Source organism: Pyrgilauda ruficollis, unplaced genomic scaffold (assembly GCF_017590135.1).
Source record: "Pyrgilauda ruficollis isolate IOZ18807 unplaced genomic scaffold, ASM1759013v1 scaffold43, whole genome shotgun sequence".
Lineage (NCBI taxonomy): Eukaryota > Metazoa > Chordata > Aves > Passeriformes > Passeridae > Pyrgilauda > Pyrgilauda ruficollis.
Genome location: NW_024525823.1, coordinates 11,245,745 through 11,270,016, shown reverse-complemented (window position 1 = coordinate 11,270,016; position 24,272 = coordinate 11,245,745). Strand labels below are relative to the sequence as shown.

Sequence of the window (24,272 nt, the reverse complement as noted above, 5' to 3'; positions counted from 1 at the left end):
TGATACACTGACTTTCATTTGTCAACTCTTTTGTTTCAGTGGCTTAATAAGAAACTATGAAATAGTGGTTGCGTAACTTCAAGACAAGTGCTCCAGGAAGCTGAGAAGCTGTTGAAGGAGCGGAGTGTAAACAAGGATTCAGAAAATGTTTTAATGATCGGACATGCAGAAATTTCACAGTTGTATATCCGTATCAACCTAAACGTGACTCTGTCCCTAAGTCAAGGGAAGAGGCAGATTACCAGATGAAATTGTTTAAGTTATGAAGAACGCTTGCCTGTGGGTTTTCCCCCTAAAAAGGCTTGTTGCTCTTTGCTGTCTGTGGATTTCTGCAGTTTACTGTGCTTTCTCAAGGAACTGTCAAAACTTATGTGCAAGTAACCTGGTAAGTTTTCAAAACCTGTACCTAATCTTTTGAAATACAGATTGTTGTTAGCACTGTAAGAACTTCATATGACATATCAGTGTTTTCAAAATTTCTCTAAAGAATGTGTTTTATTAAGAGCAGAATTTGAGAATTAATGTTTAACATTTGAATTTGTGGAATCCGGTAAGGAGCAAATCCCACTGCTCTGACTGCATGCAATTACTATAAATGCTAAAGACCCTGGATGGTGGAGAAGATAAACTTTTATTCTTTCAGTTTATTCATTTTACTTATTAATTTCAGTCTAGTCCAGGGCTTTTGTTATATAATCGAGGAAAACTGTAAAGTCACAAGAAATTTTCTTTCTGTGACACACAGAGCTATCCTGAACCTAGCTGCAGCTTAATTTTTAAGTTAGCTGGTTTAAATTGTGGGTAATTCTGTAAGCATTAAAATTAGTGGTCACATCCTTAGTTTTATACTTTCTTGATACTGCTTGGAATAGTTTGCAAAACATTCTATGAATGCAAGAAAAAGATAAGCAAAACGTCTGAAATCTAGACAATTTATCTGCCTTCAGGTGTTGCCTCCTTGCTTCTCTTTGCCAGAAACGTGTTGATGTGTTTTAGAGCACTGTGTGTCTTTGCCTTTTTAAAAGGACATTTTGTGCCTTGGTGCTAATTGTGGAAACCTGCTGCAGAGGACTATCACCCGCTCTATTTTATTTCATACACTTCCCTGACAGTTCCTTTAAAACTATTTGGAGCTCTTGCACCAGTCAAAGAGTTAATTGCCTTCCCTGATGGAAACCTATCATGCAATGATAACTTTAATGGGGATCCTTTGATTTGAGTTTAAATTAATTCAGAGTAAGAAATAAGCTGCTCTTCCTTTCAGATTTGAAAGACAAGAAAATCACATTTATGTTCAGTGAATGTATTGATTCAGGTGTGAAAAATGTAATCTTTGAGTCCGAGAGTTGTAAATATTATTTTTCTTCTCTGGTCTACTTGTTGTGTTTGATTTTTTTTTTGTGACAGCTTTGATTCTCACTATTGTCATGGTGTACCCAGTGTGTTGAAAATTTCTTACTAAGAATTGTTTTATTAAGGTTGCACTTACCTGTTGTCAGGTCAAAAATTTAAGAGCTGCTATTCAGCTTCTCTAAGGTTGTTGCATACATCCTCAAATCATTTGCACTTCAGTGACAGTGATAGGTCTTGCACACTTTGGATGATGTGAAAAAGCAGGCACTTTCACTGGAGAGCACTTTTTTCGGGAGAGGAAGGGTGGTGGCGGTCACCATATGGCTGCGTAAAGCTCCTTCAAAAGGTGGCCAGACAAAAGGCATTTAGCTTGAAGGAAGGTCTTTCCGCTCCCAGGAGGTCAAAGCCACTTGGCTTTGTCATTTAAGCCCAACATATTTGTGAAGGATTTGTTATTGACTCAGTGAACCAGAATGGGCAGGCAAGAGCCAAATTCCTACCTCAGACAGTTTGACAAACACCATCTGATTCCACCAATGTCTTTGTTTGATGGTATCTCAGAAATCAAGTGAGAAGCTACTTATCAACAATAAATTTCTCCAGATGAGGAAATATCAGCCAAAGAAAATTTGGTTTACAAGAAGTCAATGACTTAATGTGTTTTAATCAAAGAATTTTGAGGAAATATTTTAATTCTTTTTAAAAAGGGTATATATTCCTACAGGAAGGAGAACTTGGAATTACTAACCTTTGCAATGTTAGTGACATCACTGGAGCGGTGAGTAATGGTTTACTTTGTTAATTACTGACATTGTATGTTCCTGCTCTTTGAATACAATGGATACAATGACCATATTTTCAAAGACTTCATGAAAATGTGCACAGTTGCCCATCCGGCATAAGTCACTAAGTCGAGTGGGTAGATTTGGTTCAAATTATTAGAGGCATGGCTATATTTTTTATTTAAAGAAATTGTGTAAAGGGTGATGATCTCTGCTGTGAGTTAGGTTCACATTTGTGATCTACAAAGTTCATAACCTCTCATTTTTGAGACAATGAGTCAAAAGTAGTGTTGCCTCCAACATACAGTCATTAAGACTGTCTTAATTCAGTTTCCTCTGTACAGTTGTTTATTTCATTTTCTCAGTGATTCAGTGTAAGAAAACTCTTTGAGTCCGAGAGTTGAACATTTAGAGTTCTCTGGGACTTCAAATGGTTGTGTCTGTCCTGGGGGCTTAACCTGAGCTTTTCATAGGAGTATTCTTGGAGGACTTTAGCTGATTTCCTAGTTCAGATTGCAAAGGCAGTTCAAGCTGGTGGTGATAAATAACATAGAGAATAAAAATTTTCAGCTCCCCTAAGGCTGTTGAATAGAGCTTAAACACTAACTGGAAAAAAAAGATAAAAGGATATAAAAGTATGCATGCAGGATGATAAACATGATTGGAACCAGTGGAGAAACAGATAAAGAGGACTATAGTGGGGTTTTTGCAAGTTATGTGACAAGAACCAACAGCTCATGCCCAAAGAAAAAGTTCAAGGAAAAGTCACCTTTAATATTGAAGCATTAGGTGAATATGGCCACCAGAGACCCCTCTTGATAAGCCTTCAGGACTATAACAGGACTTCCAGTAGGAGGCAGATGCATGGAAATTAGTTCTAGGACAGTGACGTTTATGTATTAAATAAGAAACACATTTAATATATATGATTATAGTGGATAAATAGTTTGTTGTAAAGTCTCAAAATACACACAGAAATAAGGAGATGTCCTTCTATGTGTCCTGTACAGACAAAGAATGCCTGCTTTCTAATGGCCCAGATTGTGTTAGGAAGTTTTTTCCTGCCAGTTCCAGTATCAGTGATTATACACATTCTTTGAAGAGTGGTGGAGAATTCAGTCTTCAGTATTCGCCACAGACTAGTGGCAAGCAACCTCTCAGCACCTGGTATTGAGTGAGGCTGGGCCATTTATGATACTGGGACCATAAAAACCTGTGTTGTCATGACAACACATAGCAAGGTTGATTCACCTGTTTAAGTTACTGAGTATCTTTGCTCAGTGTTATCAAGTTTTCACTATATTTTTCATGAGGCTTTGCAACACTCAGTATCAGTCTTCTGCTTATAAAGTTGTTCCAGCTTCCCTTTAAAAAGAAAAACTTTCAGAATCACTAAGAAGTAGACGAGACAGCATAAACAAGAGAGTCCAACATCAAAAATGAACAACTTGATATTGCTTCTGAACTGAACAATATATTGCTTCTGTGAAAACTCATAGTTTTAAAGCCAATGCCTGTTGGCATGCACATGTGGGAGGGCTTGTGCTGAACAGCTTTTCTGTGTGCTTTGCTGTCCTGCACACTGCATATCTGCTGTTTCTGCACAGAGAGTGAGTGGTAAAACAAAGCTGGGATGGTGGGAGCACTGGCCATGTCGTGGCTGGCTGAGTAAACTCATTCCCAGAACAAGACTGAATTTATTTTGTTTTGTATTTGGTTTTACATGGAGAAGGGCACTATACAACATAACTCTCTTACTGTAGGATCTGAGTACTTATAATACCCATGTGTCCCTTTAATGTATGGCTAGTGCTGGAGTAACCCTTGCCTTTGGAATTCTTCTTTCAAAGTAATTTTTAAAGCTATCTGCTGTCTTTGCAGTGTACACAGGGATGTCAGTTTTGGAATGCAACCGTGCAAACTGACTGTCCACTGAAATGTGTGAGTATTACCTGAGCTTTGGCTCTAGAGCACTTGTCTCTAGCCTGTCAAATATCCTCTCCAATGACAGGCGTTCAAAATCCAATCAGAGCAGTGTTTCTATGAAAAGATGTAATGCCTACATTTTTTCTCCATTCCTTATAAATTCTGTTTTGAAAAATTAATAGTTCTTGTTACGCAAATTGCATCTAATATCAAAGGTTTCCAATTAGTTTGTCAGAATATATGTATTTTGCAGCCCATTAAGCTCAACACAGATTTTTAGACAGTGAGAATGCACTAGCGCTTTTCAGGACTTTACTCTACTGGAGCTGTTTCAGAGTTGCATGCAGATGTAAATGAAGCACATGGCCCTCAGTAGATTGATTTCTTGTTTTTGCTAAACCAGATGTGTGAGAACTAGCATTGGTCTGGGAAAACTGCCATGATAGATTTTAAACTTCTAATTTTTCTGCATCTCTTGACACCTGAATCTTATTCAACCTTAGCATCACTCTAATGTTGACTTTCTGTTTTTCAAGGGTGGGTTTTCCTTCTTTCATTATTTGCCAGTGATAAGGTTTTGTAATGTACTTTCACTGTAAGAAATTCTAATAAATTGGTGTGCTATCTGTTTGAAATACTATGTGATTATATTTTGCTAACCCCACATTTTATTAATTTTTTTTCTTGGCAGAATGAGACATACACTAGAACATGTGAGGTAAGTTAAATGCCATCAGAGCAATACAAAAAAATCCCTATTTCAGTGATTGCCATGTCCACACAGTGCTAAGAAATACCATGTAGATACACAAACTTATCAATTCAGGTCTAATTGTTTTGTTCTCCCTAAAGCTGAAGAATGAGTTACGTGTACCTTTTCAGCATGGTGACCAAGGACAGGTTTGCATTAAGAACTGCTGTGTGACAAACATTGCTGTAAAGAAAGCAGACTAATCTCAGTATTATGAAACAGGACAGACCTATGTAAACCATGTTCTAGGCTCTCACAAGAGTGTTGTTCATCCAGTTTTTCATTAATTCCACCAAAGGCTATCCTGAGAGAATGCTTGTTAAGGCTGGTATGATATAGCTTGGCAAGAAGTGGAAACAGATTGGGAGCTAGAAGACAACACTCTTGCCTGGATAGAGTCTAAATGAAATAAATGCAATTCACAGGCAACACGTGGCCCCTGAGAAAGAGACCTCAAGTGGGGAGTGCTGTGGGTGGACTGGTGTTCACAGTGATGAGTTTGGGTCAACAAAGTGCTGGTAAAGAGATGGGCACTTTCAGCATGAACATAGAGTGCAGGATGGGATAGGATAGGATAGGATAGGATAGGATAGGATAAGGATGAGGTGATTGAAAGATTGTGTTTGGCCCTGTTGAGACCTCAGGATGAAGGCTGATCCCAGATGGAAGCAACACATTTCAAGGAGGAGATGGAGGAGTTGAAGAGAGTCATGGGTAGAATACAAACCCATTGGTAACCTGGAAATTTGATTGAAAGGATTTTTTTAAAAATGGTTTTTTAGTGTATCCAATTGTGATGATGACAAAAGTTTACTATTACACGAAATGGTGGGTTTGGACTGCAGGACCAGCCCAAGAAGTAACCAAATTACTTTTGTAGAAACATAAAATGAATGTGGGGTTTTTTTCTTTGCCTGTCTGGTCACACAATATGCCACTAAAATGTGTTGACTCTGCAAGGGCTTTTTTGGGATTATCTTTCCACTGGATCAGCTGACTGACTTGACTACCACATGTCAGGCACAAACTGTGTCACTGCATCCAGAGGACCAGGTTATTGCAGCCTGCAGAGCAAAGGAGTGGGAGTAAGAGTAGGGCTTTTTCTTTGGCATTAACTCAGTTCTGTTGTCCGAATACACCTTGTGACTGAAATCTGGTAGTATTTCTCCTTCCGCCTAGGAACAGGGGATTGCCACTGAATTTCATGGGAACAGTCACAAGAAAAGATATCAGACTGGGCTTATATTGCTGATGGATGGCGAAAATATGAGGATTTATTGTTCTCAAGTAGAGCAGCTGGCAAATTTCCCTCAAAATTTAAAGTTAGGAGCCTTAGCAATCCTCTTACCTTAAGGAAAAATTGGATTTATGGTTCAGGTTCAGACAAAAATCAGAAGAAAGTATAACACAACAAATAACAAATGTTCAGAAATACCTGTGTTCAATGAGGCAGAAGGTACTATGAATCAGCATGAAATCTGGGACACTACCCCTTAAAAAAAAAATTAGTCATAAATTAAAACTCCAGTATACACTAGACAACTACTAATACCTGAGTTTTCACCTGCTAACAGTGCTGATAATTTACCTGGAATTATTTTATTTCTCTGAATATGAAAATATTGGAAAAAATTATAAGTGGTGGCACTTGGCACTGAATGTCTAGATGTGACATAATGTATATAGGAATATACAGCTAAACAAATTTTGAAATCTGTCTTGGTTGCAACTGTGTTGTCTGAAATAACATGTCTTATCAGTTTCCATGGGGTGCTGGAAGTGTGTTTCCTCAAATCATAGAAAGAGCAACTAAAAAACTTCCCTCTGTTGCCATAATGAATTGCTTCTGAATGATCTAAAGGTTGATAATCACTTGAAAGGTTGCTGCTGTATGGAGCAAACTTCAAGATTTTAAAGGCTGAATGAACTTGAATAAAATGAGCCCAAATAAACCTCCTGCCTAGAAAAGATCAAATCTCCATTTCTCAAAAGTTTTGGATTTCCAGGAGACTCAGTCTTGCATGTAATTTTAAAGCTACTGAGACCCACCTAGAACATGTTCCTCCTTCTTCTTTAGTTCCCTACATAAAAAGCAGGATGACACTGTATTTATTTTCCCTACCTGAACCGGAATTTTCTGTTCTTAGGACGTCAGTGTGGAACTCACTGCCCTGGGGTATTTGTTATGTTTGCAGCTTGAAGGCACAACTGTAACAGAAAGAGTAGCTGCTGAAAAGGAAGTGTGAATTATGCATGGCTACTCCAAAAAATTGTTGATTTTGTATTTTGAAAATCCACTGGTAATACATTGTAAGAATGTGCCTCATTCATAGGGAATACATGAAGAAGGAAAAGGTGAAATGCAACATGTGGAATGTATTAGCAATAGTAAAAAACCTTGTCTTCCCAACTCTGTGGTCATCACTGAAGTCTATTTCCAGCTGTAAAGTAGCCCCATGTTCATGCTTTCCACAAAGGGACAGTGTGTAAGGAGGAAACCTTTCATTCAGGCCCAGTGAATTGATGAAAATGCTCTCAAGAAATCTTTGGAGTGAATTAATGGTAGTGCTGTTTTTTAGATTTAATATAATTATTTCCATAGGGTTTGTGTATATGCAAAATGTCCACAGAATTTGTATGCATTTAAAATGTGTCTGCATGATTCTGGAAGGAAATTTGCCTTCACACAAAGCTAACCAGTGAGTTCTGTGCCCTACACAGACAGTTTCCTGTAAGTTTGGCTGTAGCTGTGCAGAGGATGCATATGGAGTTGAAGCACTAAGTAAGTCTGAATAGAGTTCTGTGTCCAGTTGACAGTCTGATAAATTCATAGTCTTGTTCTATGATCTGGATCTATTTAAAGAGTATTTTCATTAATCAGAAAACTAGCATTCTTTTCTTTTAATAAATACACTGAAGTTTATCTTGGAGTAAAACATTTTTCCCTCCCTTTCATGAACATGAGACTTTTTGAATCCAGTCTCAACTGTTTAAGATGATACCTCAGGCTGATACAGTGCTACTGAAATAGTCCCCTTGAAAATATTTACAGGAGTCTCTTGTGCCTTCTCTATGTTTCTATTCAGAAAAATTTTGATAAGTAGCTGTAACTAAAAATGCATTTATAAAAGTGTGGGCTAGTAGTCACAACTACTCACATTGAACCTGGCCCATTTCTGTCTGACTTATCAAACTGTCTTTAAAATGCCATGTGAGTTACCCAGCAACGTTTTCGATATATTCTTTTATGTGTTTTTATGGGCTTTGCAGATTTTAGGTGTGTGAGGTAAAAGGTTTTTGAGATGCAAGGATACTTTTATATTGTATTTTCCCCTCAGGCTACTTGAACAAACCTAGTGCTCCATTTGCATCTGCCATTGGAAACCACAGCATCACATTAGGGTGGAAGGCAGCTAACATCTCTGGGGTGAAATATGTTATCCAGTGGAAGTTCAACAAGCTCCCTGGTGACTGGAGGTACACAGAGGTAAGGGAGGACACCTCCTTTTACTTTGCAAGGAAATTGGCTCTTCTCTGCTCTTTATATATATATATATATATATTTTTTTTTTTTTTAAAGATATTGGATAATATGTTAGAAAACATGAAAGAGATTTTCAAAATCATGAGTGGCATGGGGAAACTGAAAAGCAGTGGATGATTCCCCATTTCCTCCAACACAGGAACTAGGAACCTTGATGGAAACTAGGAGGTAGCAGGTTCAAATCTAGCAAGATGTCTTTCCTCGCAGAATGGGTCATTAAAATGTTCAGCTACTTCCTGGCATGTGTGGATGTTAAATTGTTAAATTTAAACTCCTGAATATTAAAATTGCTAAAATTACTAAACCGGGTTTGAAAAGTGACTGGAAAAATTAGCAGAAGAAAAAATTGTGTTCTACTACATGCAAATATTCCCATTGTTTCATGTTGAGTCATGCTTGTGAAATGCCAATGAGAATATTCAGGAGAAGTATGGCTGTAGGCTTTCTTCTCTCTTTCTTTTTTTTTTTTTTTTTTTTTAAATACCTTTCCCTAGAGAACTTTTTTTGGTTCTTGTCAAAGCACAGTACTTGGCTAGAAAGACCTTTGTTCTGACTCAGTCGAGTTATTCTCATAATTTGTTCTTTTGCGTCAGCTGTACACTTGTTATCTTGCCATCATCTCTATTGGACAATTTACAGGGCATGACAAGTTGGTGCCACAAATCAAAGGTAAAGATAATTTGCTAAGCAGGAAGTTATTCTGAATGAATCATTGATGAAATAATAGGGAGCAATTACTTCAGACAATAAATATTTCAATGTAACTAGGATCCTTTGTATCTGAAACCTGTGGTATACATTTAAATTACATTGCATGTAATATGCTTCTATTTCAGCTTTTTTTTTACTTTTTTCTTAAAATTTACTATTGTATTGCATCAATCCTTTGATCTACATGCTCATTGCTGAGATTTGGTGCTGTGTTCTGAGGAAACAGAAGAGAAAATGTTTTGAGGTGACGGAAAATCAACGTCTATGCTGAAAATAACTTTCAGAATTTCCTCTTAATTAAACTTAGGATGCTGCCCTTTTTTATTCTGAAATATGTATATTGTTGTATGAAACCTCTTTTGCCCTCATAACATCCTACACAGTAGCTGCAGCTGGAAGAAGGAGAAGCCCAATTGTGTTTGTGCATTAATCTAGGTGGTGTCTGAAACTTCATATAGCATCAAAGACCTTCAGGCCTTCACAGAATACGTGTTTCAAGTGGTTTGGATCATTACATCTCAGCTGCAGCTCCATTCTCCACCCAGCCCCAGCTACCGGACACATGCTTGTGGAGGTAATGAATTGCACTGTTAAGTCCATCTTTCAGGACTTTCACAGATACATTTGAGTTTCATTGTTGTTTCTTTGGCAGAAGACATTGATGATAATCTTTAGAATCACGTGTATGTTGTCTCTTGGGTAGCTGCAGAAGACCAAACTAAAAAAACTATAGGTTCTTTTGGCTTGACCTAGAAGAATTGAGGCTTCTCCCTGCCTTTGGTTTTAGAAACAAGCACAGAAACCAGGACAAAATTGTGAGGGCACATGGGATACTTTTGTACATAATTATGCATGTATTTGATTGAAACATGGTCCTGTTTTCCTGAACATCATAAAAAAAGCTGAAATGCCACTGGAATGTTAACTGTCCCTAATAATACTTGTTGGTGTATAAATGAATTAACAAGTGTGGAACCTAAAAATGTATTTAAAAATTAAAATAAATTAATGTCTTAATCAAGTGCCGCAGTCAGATATTTCTCTCTTGCAGCTCCTGCAACAGCTCCTGTCATTAAAGACATTCAGAGTTCAAGTCCAAACACTGTTGAAGTTAGTTGGTCTCCACCACTTTTTCCGAACGGATTGATTATTGGATATAACTTGCTCCTGACCAGTGAGAATCATGAATTGCTGAGATCCTCAAGAAGGCACAGCTTTCAGTTCTACTCCACCTTCCCAAACACAACTTACAGGTACAAAAAGAAAAGATACCAACCTGGTCAAGTATGAGGTCACGCTTCTTGCCCAGATAGCACCAAGTATGCCTTAACACCACTTCTGCACAATTTTGTTATTTACTTACATCCTTGCCAAAAGCCAGGGCACATTCCTTGAGGTAACAGAGTTATCCCAGGTAACTTGGCTGCTTTTGCAGAAGTCAGATGGTGAGGAAGGAAAAGCAACTGGATATAGATCTGGGAGGCTGCATTTTCTTAGCTGCTGTTTTTAATTTTTTAGGCTTGTGTGGCATGTTTTTATTATAGCTGGAGAAACATAGAGTGGCCTTCTCTACCTCTGTAAGCATCTGGAAAAATGTCTTCATTTTTATTAAATGCAGATGTCAGCATTCTTCTTGCACTGGTAAATGCAGATCTTCCTTGGAAATGAAGTTGAATTGTTCTTCTGAGTCTGAAAATATATTTTAAATTGAAATTTAGAAGATTGTGTTGTTGTTTTGCCTTTGAACAATCCAGACTTTTGTTGGTTTTGTTTTTATTCTAAATTTTCCCAGAGCATTATATTTAAATGGGCATTTTCTGAAAGTCGAGCACTTCTGTAGCAGCTTCCCTACTGGGTAAAATATTTCCCAGGCAATCTTTCAAAAGGAACCTGCCAACCAAAACCTGTCTCTTTGGTGTGCTATAGGTTCAGTATTGTGGCAGTTAATGAGGTCGGCGCTGGACCCCCTGCTGAAGCCAACATCACCACCCCAGCATCCAAAGGTAAAAGAGCAGCAGAGTCCTTACCACTGTTCCTGGGAACAAACTCATCTTCCCTGGCCTGCCACATTCCTGGCAGGAGTACAAATATTTAGACTGTGAACATGTCAAGGAGGTGTACACTGAGGAGTCAATAGCACATCAGAGAGGGTCCTGTTCTTCAGCTGTGGATGTGATAAGGCAGCACAGCACGCGAACGGTCACTTAATGTGAAACCCTTTTGTCAAAAATTCTCAGTTATCTCAAGACAAGTATGTGAAATCATGCCAATTTTTTTTTTTTTCTCTTTCACGGAGGTATTTGTTTTACCATATCAACTAATTAATATTGAATGTAATGATGCGCTATAGCTATTACTCAAAGAATTGCAGAATTATTAATTAATTGGCAGAGAAAGATACACGTTGAGATAGAACACAAATAAGAGTGAAATCGATGTTATCAAAATGCTCTTTTAGGAAAGAAAATAAAAGACCTTCCCTTCTCATGAAAAGATTCAGTTGTCAAACACCTGGAAATGCTTCAGCTTTATAAAAACACTTCAAGACTGTCTCTGAATTGCCATTGGTTAGAGAAACTGAACTTGTTTCTCTAGTGCTTTTTAAAATATTGTTTTTGTTTTTTGTTTTTTGTTTTTTGTTTTTTTTTTTTTTTTTTTTTTTTTTGTTTTTTTTTTTTTTTTTTTTTTTTTTTTGTCTGTGTGTATTAGCTCAGACACACTAATGTTTCCTTACTTACAACTCCACAGAGGCTACCTCTGCTTACCTTTGCTGTAGGGCTGGCTGACCCTGAGTTATAAATATTTGTGTCATTTTTGAAAAGTCTGGACTGCATTCACTATGTCAATCCAATTGCCAAGCAATTAATTTAAAGCAGAAAACAAACAAAAAAATAAACAAACAAATAAACCCTATTGCCCCCCCAAACCCCTGCCTTATGGGGGTGGGGAACACAAACAGGAGCAGCCCTTTGTCATGTGTCATGTCCAGAAATGGTGCTGCTGCATCAGCCACTGAGCTGTGTAGATCTGAGCCCTGAGAAGGGTAGGGAAAAGAATCAGATTGCTGCTGTAGATTGAGAGAAACATTACTTGAAAAGAGATAAAGAGGTAATATTGGCCTCTTGTACTTTGCTCTGAAGGCATCATTATTGAAATTACTCACAGTGCACCATGTGAGAAATTCACAGCAGCTCAACCTATGCAGATTATCTGGAAATAAATTAAGACAGCATTTGATCACAGTTTTGTGATATCCATATGAGGAAATGATACCTGATTGCAGACAGCTGCTTAAGCTGAAGAGGAGAAAAAAAAGGCAAGGATTGTTTGCTGATGGAAATTAGCCAAAATCATACTTGAAATAATACACCACCTTTAAAAAGGAAGGTAACAATCAATTTAGCAGGGTTTCCAAGGATATGAGATTCAGAAGCAAGGCAAGCTATCTTTCCCAGGGTTATGTATAGCCCAGACAGAAGGTACAGATTTATTGAAGTGGTTTTGATGTAAACTACTTGGACCTTTATAAGCATGAAATCAGTTTATGTGACCAAAGCTATCCTTGTTGACTTTAAATTCTGTGACTTTATTAGAAAAAAAAATTAATAAGTTTATCACCTTTAAAACAGATAATATTATCCCATTGTCATCTTTATCTGTAATAGGTACTTGGTTTTTGAATAAATCACTAATCATTACAATAAAACACCTGAAATAAATATACTTACCTTGCTTTTCTCCAGCTCTGTGGGACAATATTTTAGTTTGACTGGGGTTATCAAAGAAGTCCAGAGGGGTTATATGTCCTATTTCTGCTGGATCTTGAAGTCACATATATGTCTTAGTGCCTTCATTTCCTTGACTCAGTAAGGCTTCATTTGCTCCAGCTTACTTTCCCTCACTAGGGAACTGACTATTGTTGCAGGAATGATGGTGTGAAATTCACATGTCTTGTTCTCACCCTGTGTGAGGAGCCAGAATCAACTGTAATGGTGAATAACTCCATATACTTTCAGCACTCAAAGAGTTTAAGTTTTGGTCTGTCACTGCTAATGTAAGGATGTATTCATACCTGCAGACACACATACGTTTGGGCACACGTGCACATACATGTCTGTTAATGATGTGTCTGAGTTAGTGACGTGCTGTGGTCATCTAAATTCTGAATTTCTCTGTTTGCTAGTTAAGGAAAAAGCAGCATGGCTCTTCCTTTCCAGAAAAGAGTCTTTAAGGAAGAGATACACAGGACATTTCCTTGAAGCTGCTCAGTGCCTGCCAAATGGTGTTGTACACCACAACATCACAGGTAAAATCGGACTGGGCTCTCTCTTTTTCTGTCAAGTGTCACTAAGACCTCTTTATACCAAGGACAGAATGCACCTCACATAGCTTGAGACAGTGTCTAGTCTCCCTTTATAGTCAATCAGAAGAAATAGGAACTTTCAGTACATGATTTGATGTATTTGAAGTGACAGGCATTAGGAAGCGATAAATGGTTCTCCCCAGTGCAACTGTTTCTTCGCTGTATCTAGGCAGCTGGTTCATTTTTTACATTGTAGGTATCTAAATTGAGATAAGATGAATCCACGTTTCTCTGTGATCAATTTCTACTTTTTCTCAACATGAATATGGGGAAATGAAGCGGGTTCAAACTTCTGAGTAAAATAATAGCAAGAGCTAAAAGATAGTGCTAGTGTGTTAGCATACTAAAGAATTGAGGCATTTAGCAGCCAAAGTCGCCAGATAACCATGTTATCTCAAATTACTCACTGCTTCAATGTTTCTTATCTACGCTGGTCCTTGGTGACAGTGTGGAAATCTGAATTTATCTACCAAATTACTCAGAGGCACAAAAGCTCCAGAGAAAGAATGTTGCCCCTGACTAAATAACCTTTGCTAGTGCAGAGGTGGCACAGATTATCTCAAACTTGAATTCTAGAGTGAATTTGCCGGCTGCAACTGTTTGACCTGTAGAGGGGCAATCAGTGTCGGTTTGCATATTACATGTCTTCTCTTTGTCTGATTACCTTTCTGAAGGGCAATTCTCTATAATAATGTCACTTACATAGCAAATGGGAATGTTTCCTTATTAACTGAAAGACTAGAAGTGAGAAGAAAAAACCAGTTAACTTTTCTCTGATGATGATGGGTTGCAGACTGAAAAATACATGTTTTTAAGGCAAGGAGAAAAATTAACTGAAAAATGGAAACTTTTCTTATATTATCTGTGTGCACATATCTTTCTGTTTTTAGGTATTTCTGTGAATATTTATCAGCAAGTTGTCTATTTTTCTGAAGGGAATTCTATCTGGGTGAAAGGAGTTGCAAATATGTCTGATGTATCTGACCTAATGCTCTTTTATGCTGGCTGGGGGAATATTGTGTCCATCTCAGTAGACTGGCTTTACCAGAGGATATACTTTGTCATGAATGAAAAGGTAATGCTTTAGTGCTTAATCAATTTCTTGCTTAATTTGAACCATTGCATGATTAATTTTACATGAGAAAAATATGATTTATGTATAGATATGTATGCAAAAATATAATTATAGAAATATATTTTAATATGACATTAACATTCACATATTTAGTAATTTAGAAAAGAAGAAATGCTTGACTATCAGGTCATATTTAAAGTAAACATCCTATATGGAACTCTGGCTCCTTGCCTTATTTTACTCCTTAGTACATAAGTGTTTTGGTTTTAATTTGTTTTTGAGACTGACTTCACACCCTCTTCAAACCCAGTATTGACACACTGTTTCTCTTGGTTACCCATCTACTCTGTTCATTTCCTACTCTGCCTCAGGAAGGTGGTCAGATAACTAGATAGTGATTTTACTGTCTGTCATAATTGACAAAATATATTAAGTATTTCATACAATAGCAACAGCTCAGATTACAGCTGCTTCAGTTTGAAGTGAAAATGGAGAATAACACTGCACTGGATTTCCTACTCATAAAACATCAGTTACACTAATGGTCAGGCTTTGCATGAAGCCATGTAATCCTCTAATGTACAAAGGACTAGAAACCTGCCCATAATGGTTAGTGGGGATTTTTATTTTTTTAATCCTCTTGCCATGTTTACTGCACAGGGAACAGGGAGCAGGAAAAGCAGTAGTGATTAAAATATACAAATGAGCTGTAGATGAACAGACCGATGGTAGAGATGTCTGAATTCCAAGGTATTGCTTCCAGGACCAGAAAGGCACTTCCCTTCCCTGCCAGATCATTTTCAACGTACAGTTTGACTATGCCTTCCAAATTGAGTACAGGCAGTTAGATATACAATTTTCTCTCCACCTTAGAGGTATGACTGACAGCTTCAGGGTAAGCTGTCGTGGCTTTGTGTACAAGGGTTATACTTGGCTGGCTGAACACTCAGGAGCCCAGAAGGACCTGGGACTGTGAGAGAGGTGTTTCACTCTCCCCATCCCCTGAAGGAATCTCAAGTCAGCTTGTCTGCTCCTTAGCAAACACCCTATGAATGCATCACCTGTTTTTCTTCTTATTCCCCAGATACATGTGTGCCACTTAGAGAACTGCACAGTAGCTAAAGACATCACTCCTCTTTACGTGACATCCCCTAGGCAGGTTATAGCTGATCCCTATAATGGGTAAGTGAACTCCTGTGAGCACTTGGTGCCAAAGGTGCTATAAAGCTCCTCTCTAATTTCCTCCACTTCATTAGTCATCTAGGTTCCTGTTTCAAGCACTTAAGTTAAAAAAACAAAAGTGCAACAAAAAACAAGCTACAAAACAATTGGAAAAAGAGAGATGCCATGCAGTATTTTTTTGTGCATTTTCTTCTTTAGGAGATTAGCAGAAGAGATAAAGCTCCAATAAGAAATTTGAGTTTCAGAAATTTCATGCTTTCATGAATTTGAAGCTCTATGAATTTTAAATGTTCATGCTTAGCATTTAAAGTATTATAGAAGAATATTCTCCAACAATGTGCTATGCAAATTCCCAGAAGGTAAAAACTGATGTGTCTACTTCCCCATCATACATATACTAATAGTGCCAAAAGCATTTTTCTATTGTTCATAAAGACAGGTACATGTCTTACCTGCTAAAATATTTGTGGCTCTACAGACTTCTTGCACTGTATTTATTTGGGTTTATTTTTCTCTATGGCCAGTTATATTTTCTGTCTCCTGGAGGATGGCATATACAGAGCAAACCTTCCTCTCTTTCCTGGCACTGCCTCCGCAGCTTCACTGGTGGTGGGATCCAGTGCTCTGAGAACCTTCACGATTGACTTCCAATCTAAGAGACTCATTTTCTTCAACAAAACAGAACAGGCCTTTGTGTCAGGTTTTCTTGATGGTTCAGAGTTTCACACACTGAGATCACACGTGCCATTTAATGACATGGAGAGCTTCATTTACAAGGATGACTCATTTACAGTCACAGATGGCTCAGCAGTTTTCCATGAGGAGGTCTCTCCAGTGGGAAGTTCTAGCTTCAATGAGTACATTGTGGACTGCAATTTGCTGTACCCAGAGTATTTTGGCATTGGCAACTTGGTTTTCTATGGGCCATCAACTCAGCCTTTTCCTTTACCAACTGCTCCTCACCTTGTCACGGCTCTATTTGGATTGGACCGAGCTGTGATCAGCTGGAGACCGCCTGAACACACCATTGGAACCAGTAAGTTCAGCCAATTATCCCTGAAGGTCCACTTATTTTCTTTCTAGAGGAATAACTTTCTGGTTTCCCTTTTCTTGATTTGGACTTTAATGACTTCAATAGCAAATCCTGATGGAAGTTATGGAATTACCTCTGCTTCAAAAATTTAGCCCATAATTTGTCAGTAAAAGAGCTAAATTGTCTAAATTAACACAAGTTTGTGTTGGCAACTCATATGCCCCCTGCAAGGATTTTAAACAAAGCTTTATCTTAAGTATGTTTTGGAGTAGCAGTAATGCTGGGTACTGGTATCACATAGGAAAGCATGGCAGAGATGTAATGACTTTTGATCAGTTATTGAGCTATGGTTTCTACCCTCGGTGCATGTGCCTTTGAATACCAGAAAATCACTTGGCCAGGGAAAATTTCTAATTTCTAATTTCATTCTTCCTGGGGGATTGAAGCATGGGGCCAGAGGGCAAAAGTGTAAATTTTTAATGTATCCCTTTCCTAATTCCACTGATATTGGCATTTTTGAAAGGAGTCTCCTATATACAGCTTTCTCAAAGGACGTGTATCACCAGTTACAACCATTTACTCTTTGCTAACACAATTATTTGCTTCACACAGGTTTATCTGCTTGGCAGAACTGGACCTATGATGTGAAAGTGTCACCTCAGCACCCATTTGAGGAGGAATGGGTTGTCTCAAATATTAGTAACACAAGGCTTACAGTGAAGGAGCTGGCCAGCTTCACAGCATACGAGGTGTCAGTCAGAGCTGTGTCTCCTGCTGGTGCAGGGCCATGGTCAGAGTCGTTTAGAGGTACAACTTTAGAAGAAGGTGAGAATTGCTTTGTCACACAGAAAAAATGAAGAACAAAATGTGTATAAACCTTTCCACCTAGTGAGGCACACACTTTGGGCAAAGACTGCAAAATAAGGGGCACAAAAAGTTTTTTCTTAGAAATATTAAAGAACACAGGATAAATAAATTTGCTTTTATTTAAAGTAGTAAGATTTTCAAACTGGAATAATGATATTACATATTAAATACGCATTAACATTGGTACTTACCTACATTTTTCTAATGCAAATACTCCATCAAAAATATTTTTTGATATGGTAAAAGAGGTGTTATCCATTTTCTTTGCTCTGTAAAGAACTTTCTATGATGAAGTGGTTTGTGCAATGCCCTGAGGGTAAATGACAATTCATGGAAAAGTGCAGCTCGCCAAGTGCTGAAAATCCTTGGTTTGAGCTTACATAATCAGGGGAAATGAATGTGTGCAGAATGTCTGAAATTTCCATGTCTTTGGAATGCTTTTTGAAACTTTGTTCACCCAAACTAACCTAAGTCTGAGGGGAAAATATCTTCCAGTTTAAGGTGCTGAACTGGCTTAGGGGTGACTTTTACCTGGCGTTGGTAAGAACAGGTCCAAACCCAGAGTGTTTTTTCAGCATCTAATAGGATTCCAAATTGCCTTATTGTTCTGGATCTGAAGCTGCCCTGAATCTCTGAATTTCTCAAATTATGATATTTTCATACCTTTCTTCTTTGTCCTTTTTTCCTTAGGACAGGGACAGTTTTAAAGGTGCTTTTGTAACTTTCCAGAAACAGGAACTGGTGCTATTGAAATACAAATATTATAGATATATTGCTTGTTGGTGTGCACAACTGCAGTTTTCTTTCTTTGTAGCTGAAGAAGAACCCTACATATTGGCTGTGGGCCCTGAGGGTCTCTGGAAGCAGCGATTGGATAGCTACAGGCAAGGAGAACTCCTCTATCCTCATATAAGAAATGTTTCAGGTACATACTAAACAAATTGCATGCTGCTGCTACAGTCTTTTTGGCATTTGTTAGCTCTCCATAAATTTCACCAACAGCACTGAAAGACAAGAGTTCTCTAGACTTGAATGTTGTGCAGTGCAGTACAGCAGCTTCACTGAGCCAACACTTTGGGTTCATCCCCTTTCTTCTATTTTACGAGTCAAATTAATCCTTAGTGAAACTCTTCTGACATCACCACAGTTACAGCAGAGCTAAAATCAACCCTCTGAACTAAATAGGTCTGTCTCCAGCATCCCAATATATGTCATACATTTATAATAATCAGGGTTATATATGTACAATACATGTACATTATTTCCTATAACGAAGCATCTACCTTCATATTAGCTGAGCCTAATTGTGCATTTGTATTAATTTTTAAAAAGATGAAGTGCCTGAATGCTCTTTATTCTCTAAAAAAATTTTTTGGGCTTTTTTTTATTTATATGTTTGCGTAATGCTTAACATCTTTCTTTCTTCGAGACCTCGACTGGTATAATAACACTCTTTATTGGATTAATTCCATGGGGGAAGTTCAGACCTGGACATTGAACAAAAGAAAGGATACCAGTGAGAACACTTATGTATCTGACGTCAGAAATGCAAGGATGTTGGCCTTTGATTGGTTGGGTCAATGCTTTTATTGGGCTGGCAAAGCAAATACGGTAGGTATAGCTGCGTTTCTTAAAAGAAAAAAATCCCTTAAGTCAACAATAAGCACTGTAAGGCAGTATTTGGGAAAATAATCCCTACTTCTTGCAACCTGAGATACATTTGGACCTTTGCTATTACAGTGTAGAACAAGGAGGCCTTTCTTTACTTAAGTGGTTTTCCACAGTTATACAAAAGTTTGGGGTAAAATATTCACTAACATTCACTAATGCAGGATACTGAATTCACCAGGTGCAAAACAGGCAAATCAACAGTTTGTTGGATTCAACATTGTGAAAATAAACGAAGATAGTGAAAATGGAGGCTGCCCTATTGATCTCAGCCAAGAAGTAGATGGACTTTATTTTAATCAAATTTGGCACTATTTGTTTACACAGAGATTTTCAAGGTTGACCTCTGCTCTGTGATATTTTGCAGATCATTGCAGTTAAAAAATAATTACAATTGCACTTTGTACACTCTCATATCAGGAACACTGACATGTGAATTATTTAAAAGGTATCTGACTTCAAAATTGTAGTGCTAATTTATGCAGTGCTGTCAAATTATGCCTTTCATTTCTTGTAAGTGCAAAGTCAGAAGCTGTTTTAAAAACTGGAGCTAGGAGGCCAGATTTCACACTGCCTTGCACCCTCATTTACACTTGTGAATAGTGAGTATGAAGTGGGTGAGAAGTTCTGTCAGACAGAAGGCTGCCAAAACTGGGAAAGCGAAGGGGAAAAGCTATTTCAGCTTTTTTCTTTTGTTAGTTTCTGGCAAAAATGAACTAATAATTTTGCATTATTCTTCATCCTTTTACTTTGAATGCAAAAGGTTTAGGCTTTGAAAGCTGAAGGCTTGCACAGTCTTTTGATAAACAGCTGTGGAAAAGTCACTAATGTACACTCAGCTGATCATAGCTGATGATTTAGATGTGATGCTAAAGTGAATTCTTTTGTCCCTAGATCTACAGAAAATCACTGTGGGGAGGCCATATTGATGTTGTAGCTCATGTTGTGTTCCCAGTGAAGGATCTAGTTGTGGATTCAGTAAATGGCTATTTGTACTGGGCCACAATGTATTCAGTGGAGAGCACAAGATTGAATGGAGAGGAGTACCTCATGTTACAAGAGCAGCTACAGTTTTCTGGTAAACAGGTGATTGATTTTTTGCTTTTCTTTCTTTCTGTGAGACATAGGGTGGAGGGGTGGTGTGTGTTTTAATATTTAGATCTCTTGAATATAGTCTGTGTTTGTTAGCTGTCAAAATTGTGATTGTAATGCTGCTCCTTCCCACATTTGAAAGGTTCTTTTTTTTCCGAATGATCTAAGTCTAATGGTCACTTCTGACTTTCACATCAAAATATGGACCCAGAGCTCCATAGCATCCTGCCTCTTTCATGCTGATCCCCAGCTTACAGCACCTGACAGGACCAGTTTTGAGGTTTAGCACTTGCCAGGGTTGCGTTTAAGGTTGCAGAAGTGCGGTTACAGAAACAGGTTTTACCCGTGGTGTTGAGAGAGGGGGAATGGCATCTGCCCCTGCTGCAGCCTGGCACAGCTTACTGCTGCTGCTCCTGCCACCGTGCTGGCAAAGATGCCACATCTGCCACCAACAGTCTCCATCCTGCCTGATCCTGTCCCTCATGTGGTGGCAGGAGCAGCAAGTTCAACACCCTGAGCATTGTCAAGGCTCTTCGTCTTCCCCATCCTGTCTTTATCCCTTGCCCAAGTCAGACACAGGCCTGGTCCCAGCTTGGCCACTTTTGCTGTGACCCAGGCTCACGAGGAGCTCCAGAGGGCTGTGAAGAGGCTGGTGCTGAGCAGAGCAGCTCCTCAGAGAGAAGGGAGCTTCTTGAAAGAGTGGGTAAAGATACTGGGCAGCACAGGGGAAAAAAAGAGACAGAACATCATTGTTTAGCTGTATTAGGGTGGAGAAGGGGTCCCATGCAGAAGAAGAAAGAAGAGGGAAAACAGAGATGCCATTTCCACCAATAGCTCAACAAAGATCCTGTAGTATACGTGGAAGCTCATTAGCTCCCTTTTCTTACCTGGAAACATTTTGTTATGCTCTGAGACCTGCACAGAAAACCTCCATATTTCTGCTGACCTCTCCACTGCCTTTCTTCTACATTCACTCCTCTCTGATGTCCTATCAAGTCTCTTAAAAACTTAGTTCTCTGCTGGCTCCTCATAGATCATCGTGATCTTCTCCAAATCCATCCTGCCTCTGCCGCCACGTGAGATTTGACCTCATTCTTGGTAGGCGGAATTTGGTGTTGCCTACACAATGGAAGCACTCTGAAACTGAGTATTCTCCTCATGAAAAGATTTGTCTTTTCATATTTCAAGCATATTCCTTCCTCCCTCCCCCCCTACCTCTCTCCCTTCCTTCCTTCCTTTAAAACACAGCCTTTGTTTTTATTCCACCTGTCATACAAATTGTACTCCCATTTAACCTGAAGCCAAGTTGTCCACTCAAGACCCTTTCCAGTTTTAGAGATCTGTCTCTCTAAGTTAGCTTTGTATCATTCCCAGAACATTAACTTTCCTTTCCTGAAAGAAAAGAATTTGGTGTTTCTCCGATTATAAAAAAAAGCCAAGCCTAGTATAGTCCATGAAAGGGAATTAATATTCTGACAGGCCAGCTAATCTCACAGGTGTTTTACTTCCATGAAGGCTTGGGAAGAAGGAAGGTAGGTTCTGGTGTGCCACCTGCTGTACTTGTAATCCTGCATACAGAGGAACTGCAAAACTTTTGTACACGAGAGAAAGGTCTGTGCTGCAAAGGGCCAATCTATCTTCCAGTACTAGCCTCCCTACGTCTCTGTGGAAGCTGGTGTGGACTGTCTCCATGGAAAGATATATGTTGTCCAGGCTCAGCAGCACACTTGGACTTAGCACATATCTTCTGGATGATCTATGGCAAAGGACTGACATGTTCCAATTTATTCTAAGTGGCAAACCTCAACTTCCTTGCCCTTTTCTTTTGATTCCCTACTTGCTTCTCTGGATCGCCTTATGCTAACCTCAGATTTCTTGTTCTTGCTTTCAGGAACCTTGGCAGCAGTAGGACTGCTTGTCTGGTCCTGTCATTTTATTTTCTGCACCTTTCTCTATGTCAGTGATACCAGCCTTCAACCATTCACTTATTCACACCTCCTACAAACAAACATCTCCTCTCCTGCTTCTCTGCTGCCCTAATCTATGCACTGACTCCTGAACTCAGCCTCCTGCTGTGATGCACACAGGCAAAAAGCCAAGTACAAATGTCTAGATTGAGAAGTGACCAGTTGTAGCTGACAGGTGTTTCTTTATTAAAATAAAAGGAATAAAACTATCAGAAAAAAAAAAAGTGCAGCACAACTTTCTGTAATGGTGGAATTGTTCAGCTGGTTGTTATTGTCTCCATATCAAGAAGCAAATATATGTTTGCACAGGTACTAATATGTATCTTCCTCACACAATGAAGTCCTTTACCTGAAAAGAGCTTGTCTTACCTCAGTATTAAAGCACATATATCATAGGTAATTGCTGATATCCAACAGTTAAGTATGTTCTCCACGTAAGTGGTTCCTACTGGTATTCACCATTCGTTTTTCTAATAAAGAATTGCTGTTCAGCTGGATCTTCAGCAATTTGTAGCTGTACTTCCTTTTAGCTGGAAATCTGAATGCTAGGAATAGTAATAGAAGAACCTACGGTAAAAATGGCAGGTTTCCTAAATAAATACAAAGTCAGAGCTTTGAAAGTCTAATTTCTTTGGCAGGAACTAAATCCTTGTATGGCAATTATTTTATTTTCTGATCAGTTGTTTAGCTCAGCTGGTGTGTATTGGCAGATCTTGATTGATTTGAGCAGAGCTCCTCTGATTTATTCCAACTTAGGATCTGGCATAGAATTTCCAAAGCTCTTAGTAAGTTGTTTACACTGTACAGTATGACTAGAACAAAAGTATTTTTATAAGGGAGCAGCAAAGTGCATTATGTGGAAGTGGGGCCAGGACCCTTTAGGTGCGGTTTCAATATTTTTAGTCAAAGGGTATTTCAAATAGCTAAGTTTATCTTGCATCTCATGATGCTCAGTTACAGTGCACCATCACAAATACATGCTGTGCCCAGAAACTGGTACCTGTCAAGAGCTGGGAAATGCTTGCCTGTTTTTGAAGCATCACAGAAGGGTGGTGTTAAACTGCTGCCTGATTCCTGAAACTAAATAGTACCAATATTTATTTGCCTTTTAATAATGCTGATACAGGGGTCAGGATAAAGAAGATGGACACATCTATAGGAAAATGTAATAGCTGCAGAAAAAAAAATGGGGCAAGGAAGAAGGACCCAAATGTTCAAAAAAGCAACATAAATTCAGGAATATGTCATTTAGTGTGGAGCATGGGAGGGAGAATAGGTAAATGGGATAGAATATAGCACGGCTGACTAAATATACACTTGGGCACATACACGCTGTGAGATATTTTTAACAGGACAACCTACAGGAGCAATCATTCAAACCTTGATTTTCTGACATACAATGTCAACAGAAATATGTCAAGAATGTGATTACATAAGGAGCAACAGACAACTAAGTGATATAGCATTTGCTTTCCTGTCATCATCTTCTGCAGTTTATTAATGAAGAGTTAGAGGAAAAAAAGGCTGTTCCACTTACATACATAATGGAAATTTAATCTTATAAGAGAATAGTTATGACTAGTGTTTGCATGAGAAGTTTGAGAGCTGCTGGAAAACATGTTCAGAGAGGCCCCAAACAACTTGTTAGCTGTGCTAATGATATAAAATAGACTAAACTTGATAACATTTAGCAGACTAACTTATGGAAGCAAATTCACAGAACAGATTATTAAATATCTGATTTTTATTACTGTTGCATATGGTATTGAATCTGTTGTTTACTGCAGAAACAAGAAAAGTCTATTTTGAATATTAAAACCTATTAAAAAGAAACAGCAAATCTTTCACCTCCCTTTAAGGAAGATGAAACATTGAAGTAATGAACAGGAAGATAGTTTAATTTCCTCCCCCACTTTATTTAATAACAAATTATTTACAAAAATTTAAATATTCAAATT

The 24,272-nt window shown here is 38.3% G+C and overlaps 1 protein-coding gene across 1 annotated transcript in view; it reads left to right on the top strand.

Moving 5' to 3' along the window:
- The first annotated feature begins 262 nt into the window (after positions 1-262).
- Positions 263-24,272, top strand: part of ROS1 (ROS proto-oncogene 1, receptor tyrosine kinase) — a 70,122-nt gene continuing 46,112 nt past the window's right edge. The window contains exons 1-17 of the mRNA XM_041478101.1: positions 263-385; positions 2,078-2,131; positions 4,017-4,076; positions 4,753-4,779; positions 7,534-7,594; positions 8,151-8,299; positions 9,503-9,641; positions 10,119-10,320; positions 10,994-11,070; positions 13,251-13,373; positions 14,321-14,505; positions 15,590-15,687; positions 16,212-16,723; positions 17,333-17,545; positions 18,402-18,512; positions 19,017-19,198; positions 20,150-20,341. Of these exons, the coding sequence (XP_041334035.1) occupies positions 263-385; positions 2,078-2,131; positions 4,017-4,076; positions 4,753-4,779; positions 7,534-7,594; positions 8,151-8,299; positions 9,503-9,641; positions 10,119-10,320; positions 10,994-11,070; positions 13,251-13,373; positions 14,321-14,505; positions 15,590-15,687; positions 16,212-16,723; positions 17,333-17,545; positions 18,402-18,512; positions 19,017-19,198; positions 20,150-20,341 (2,508 nt within the window). The remainder of the gene's footprint in view (positions 386-2,077; positions 2,132-4,016; positions 4,077-4,752; positions 4,780-7,533; positions 7,595-8,150; positions 8,300-9,502; positions 9,642-10,118; positions 10,321-10,993; positions 11,071-13,250; positions 13,374-14,320; positions 14,506-15,589; positions 15,688-16,211; positions 16,724-17,332; positions 17,546-18,401; positions 18,513-19,016; positions 19,199-20,149; positions 20,342-24,272) is intronic.